This window comes from Pygoscelis adeliae, unplaced genomic scaffold (assembly GCF_000699105.1).
Source record: "Pygoscelis adeliae isolate BGI_AS28 unplaced genomic scaffold, ASM69910v1 Scaffold402, whole genome shotgun sequence".
In the NCBI taxonomy this organism is placed as follows: domain Eukaryota; kingdom Metazoa; phylum Chordata; class Aves; order Sphenisciformes; family Spheniscidae; genus Pygoscelis; species Pygoscelis adeliae.
The window spans coordinates 5,461,965-5,467,063 of record NW_008824411.1 but is presented as its reverse complement, the minus strand read 5'-3'; the positions used below and the strand labels follow the sequence as shown (position 1 = coordinate 5,467,063).

Genomic DNA, 5,099 nt, shown 5'->3' with positions numbered 1-5,099 from the left:
GTGAGCATAGCTAAGTATCAGGTAATTATAGTGTATTACTTGATATGGTTGTATGCACACCTGAAAGCTTGTTTGCCACCCATGTGCTCCTGGTAATTATCTGCCCAATACTTTCTCCTCTGATGCTCCAGGATGATTGTGGTCATAAATACAAGTCTGGGAGCAGCAAGTAACAGGAGAATTGAAGGGAAAGAATCTGCCAGGTTCTTTTACTGAAGGCCTTATGATGAACTTGAGTTTCCTCATAGAAGAAGAGTCTAATGCAGGGCCTAATGTCTGATTTAGACTCCAGCTTGATAAACTAGTCTGCCTGGATTCAGGTCTCCAGGCTAGCTGAAAGCAGTTGTGTGGCCATGAAGAATAACAATGGGCAAAGCTTGGTGTTGTTGAATTGCAAATAAGTATTGGGGCAGCGGTGAACAGTGAATGGTTGCTTGAAATCTGCTTGACTGATAGCTCCAAAGATAAGCATGTTTAAATTGGTGTATCAGGCTGGGTTTTTTCTTCCCTGTGCCTTTAATGATGTTTAAGTAGTGAGCTGTGGCTTCCAGTGAAACCTTGCAGCCTCAATATGTAGGTTTTTGGATAGATAAGGGATGGCCTAACAGCCATATCCGAGATCTATGTTCTGGTTACATGCTCTGCGTGGTGGGCTGGGTTCACCCTGCTTCCATCCTGTATTTCATGTTTTTGGATGACATGAGGAATGGCTGTTGGTGTAACACATGCCATTGAAATAGCCAAATGTTGACCAGTCTGGCAAAAAAATCTGGGTTCTTTTTGTCAAGGCCTGCTATTCTGGGGGAAGGAGGGAAGAGAGAGATGACCTGCTCTAACAGCCCTGTAATTTACTGCTGCAAGAACAATAGTGCAACTCTTGGTTTAAGGAAGTCTCACCCTCCCTGTCAGAACATGCTGTATTCCTAGTTCTGATAAAGAAAATTTCTGACTCAGTGTATTTAATTTCTCTAGCTGCTGAGTTCATGATGATTTTAATTGGGGAGAAAAAACCAAATTCCAGAAATACTGTACCACAGGTAATAGTATCTCAGCACTTGGCTTCGGGAGTGGGTGAAGTCATTGAACTTCGCCAGTGGGGAGCTAGATGCTGGTGGAAACTTTGCATGTTTGGGGGTTTTTAGTGAAATCATGGACAATATTTACCACTTTTACAGGGTTTGATATTAATTAAATGCTGACCCTTCTGATTTTGTGACATTCAAATTGTAGAGATGGAAATGCTTTAAAATTACAAGTGTTACGTAAGGCTAGGGGTTTCTGGAGTTAATGTATTCTATGACATCTCCAGTATGCTTAAATGTAACAGTGGTAATGGTGTTAAATATGCTGTCCGCTTTTGCCCTGTGAACTCTGTCTTAAGTATTGGCTTATATTCAAATTGCTTTTCTGTTGTTTTTCTTTTCAGGCAAATTTTGAGGGGTGAGCAGGAGGTACCAGACTCGATGAGTTTCCACCGAAATGTCGGAAAAGTCAGGCCAGAGTACAAAAGCAAAGGATGGAAAAACAAAGTATGCAACACTCAGTCTGTTTAATACTTACAAGGGAAAGTCACTGGAAACTCAGAAAACCACAGGTGAGTAAACTGACTTTAGTTTTGCATTCTGTTTCATCATTACTGTAGTACTAATTAAGAGTGCAAAGTATATGAGCACTTAACCACAGCCAGATTTTTTTTTTTTAACTGCTAGATAGAATAGTTAAGTGGAAGAATTCTGGAAAGCAATGTTGATTACAGTTTCTGGTTAGCTGTAAACAAGAGTATCAGTTCAGGGAGACAGCATTTGCAGTCTAGTAGGAAGTAGAATATAGGTAAATAAAACCTGTTTTATAGCTGCAGTCTCCATTTGTTATCAGCATATGACATGCCATTCCCCAGCTGTGCCTTTTACCGTATTTCAGAAAACATTTGCAGTACCGGAGGTGTTTGATTAACAAGAAGGCAATGATCAATTTCCAGTCAGGTGCTTTGTCTGTTTTGCAGACAAATGCTGGGTGAAACTTATACTGACCGTTCAAATAAGGCTACTGTGGGCCTGCTTTTTCATGATTGATTGGATTGAGAACCAGGGGGGAATGACACTGAAGGCTTTGAATTTGATTTGACATACTTGCCTAAACTGGAGGGTGAAAAGAGGGAAAGTGTGTTCAAACTTTGTTAAAGTTTTCCACAATATTATTTTTAAAGGTTGAAACTGGGATGTTTCTAATGATACAACATGCCTAGGGTAGCATCTTGTACTTGTCACCTGAGTTGATTAGCTGGTAGGTTGAATGTCCTGTGTAGCACGTTCGCTTCATATTGCTTTTTCGTACTTGTGGTCTGGAGTAAATGCAATTTGTATGAATGTTTTTGCAAGAGCAGCATCTGCCAGCTGGAACAGGCAGCAAAAAAGAAATGGGCTGGACCCATGTGGGTATTCCTGGACTCATCAAGGTACATTAAACTCCAAAAGGAGCAAGAGAATGATGCTTGACAACATGTTGAAGGATATTAAGACATCAACATCATATTTTAAATGGCTCCTCTACCTTTCTGTCACTGAGCATTGTGTATAAAGGTGGGGCCGTATATCCTTTTTAATCTCTGGAATAGGCTAACCATAGTGACTCAGTATTCAAAAAGTACTCAAGTTCTCCCAAACCAAGTATTTCTAATTCCCTTTTTTAAAATTAAATCATGAAGAATTTTTAATTTCTAATTCTTATACGCTTAATTTTTTCTGTTTCTTGCAAAACATTTTTATTGATTTATGTAGCTTTGCATGAACGCTATCCGCTGAACAGCATTGTTAACTTGCACTTCCTGTTTTGGCATGCAGTTGCCGCACGCCATGGATTACAGAGTCTTGGAAAAGTTGCTATTTCAAGGAGGATGCCTCCCCCAGCTAACCTCCCCAGTCTCAAAGCAGAGAACAAAGGCAATGACCCTAATGTGAACATTGTGCCTAAAGATGGCACAGGATGGGCTTCAAAACAAGAACAGCACGAAGAAGAAAAGTAAGTGACTAATGAGATCTGGATTGTTTTGCTGTGCCATTTCTCTCAAGTTTTCCCAAAACTAGGGGTGGGCAGGGCCTGGGAAGAAATTGGCTAGACTTGACTGTCCTCAAGATAGCTAGCAGAGAGGAAATAGCACCACTATTAATTTTTGTGAGGAAGAATCTTGCTATTAGGGCGATAGTTTAAAAAAATAAAACCCCAAAAAACCCCACCAAGAAAATCACCCTTAAGATGAAAACAGTATGCTTATAAATTCCATATGAGGGGATGAGTGTTTCCTTTAGTCACCTGACGTGGCTACCTTTGTGTAAGTTTTGATGGCTGCTTAAAGGAAATACTGTAGCATATTTTTATAAGATCAGTGTAATCACCTTAAAATTCTCTTGAAACTATAGGAAGAACCCTATACATAGCAGCTAAATTAAATAATAACTTGCAAGTTCATGAGTATGCAAAAATCTGTTTAATTTAGTGTGATTGTGCTGATGTATGGCAGAGAAAGCTCAAAAATTCTTGGTTCGTATACATTTTTTTGAATCTCTGCTTTATTTTCCTAATGGTTCTTAATATTTGCACTTTAATTTGTTTGTTTAATATGCCATAAATTCTACAGGCTTACAAAAATTTTCTATCTTAAACTTTACACTATCGTTTCACACTCCCCCAATATATGATATAAACAAAATAGAAGTGATGGTGGTGATGATGTACTGCTGTATACAGTGTATAATATAATTTCCCACACTCAGTACAGTTTCATCTGCTAAGTTTGTTTCACACTTGTACAGGAGGTCAACTAAAGAAAATAGTGACTAAAACTTTTCAATATTTAGAAAGTATTTTAAAGCAAATTTTTTGCCATATAAGCTTAAAATAGGATATGATTCTCACTACAAAAGTAAAAGTGGGTTTTAAGTGTTTATTCTTTGACATGTAAATTGTTCTGAAAAACACTTGAAGATAGAGGCACTGATTGTATGTCACTAGCACTTGTGAAAGCAGAAGGTGGTTAAAGGTTTTCTTCGCCTTCTTGCTGTCCCTTTGTTTCTCCTTGTATAGTTTCCTACATTTACATGTCAATTTTTGACATCTCTCTGAAAAGCTGTTAGACTTTAGGAGTATAGTGTTGTGTTTAGTTCTTTATTTTAAGCTTATGAAACTAATAAATTTACAATTTTCTGCCCAGTGTTTTGTATGGTACTTACGCAACATCTTCCTGTACTTCAAGGTCACTTACACTTTGTCTAGTTAAATCTGTGTTGAGCCAGTAGCTTGCTGACTAAAACTCGTTTTATCTGCATCTTCGTCTGCCTTTCCATAGCCTGCTGCATGTGTTAGTAGTATATTCCAGTAGTTGATGTTGCGTTTAAAAATAAATAAATATCTGTCCCTTATCTGTGACTGGAAGATGTTTGCCTTTGTATTTTTATATGCATTATTTTGATAAAGGCCTCAAAGACCACATAAAAGTAAAACTAGCGGGGGGAGGGATTCATTCCCAGGAACAGGTATGTATGCCCAGGCCATGAGTAAATTCTAAATTGAGACCTTCTAATGCGTTTGCTCAAGTCTTCAGACCATTTTTGTAAGTACTGCTGTATTTCTCCAATATTTCAACATGCTTATAAATGCCACAGTTTACATGTAAAGTGTTTTGGTATTCCTCTCAAGTGTTGTGGATAAAAGTAACATCTTGATATCAGGTTGCTTTAGTTTAATTCTTTTTCTCTTGTATCACTGCATTGGAGTTCACATGAGTGAGTTGTTCCCTGTAATTACGAATTTTTTTTTCTGCTGCTTTCCCAAGTTGTCACTCTTTCTATGTGTGTTGCCTCAGTCCCTTTTTCCTGGATAGTGCAGCCTGTGGTGTATTGATTGGACTTCCAGAGGGTGGACTTTGGCCTGTTCAGGACGCTGGTTGAGAGAGTCCCTTGGGAGACAGTCCTGAAGGGCAAAAGGGTCCAGGAAGGCTGGACACTCTTCAAGAAGGAAGTCTTAAAGGCGCAGGAGCAGGCTGTCCCTGTACGCCGTGAGAAGAACGGGCGGGGCAGACGACCGGCCTGGCTGAACGGGGAGCT

General features: G+C 39.0%; 1 protein-coding gene across 1 annotated transcript in view; it reads left to right on the top strand.

Annotated features, from left to right (window-relative positions):
- Window positions 1-5,099, top strand: part of PRRC2C (proline-rich coiled-coil 2C) — a 63,479-nt gene that overhangs the window by 4,424 nt on the left and 53,956 nt on the right. Inside the window, 2 exon segments of the mRNA XM_009320620.1 lie at window positions 1,427-1,594; window positions 2,841-3,018. Coding sequence (XP_009318895.1) covers window positions 1,480-1,594; window positions 2,841-3,018 — 293 coding nt within the window. The 5' untranslated portion in view covers window positions 1,427-1,479.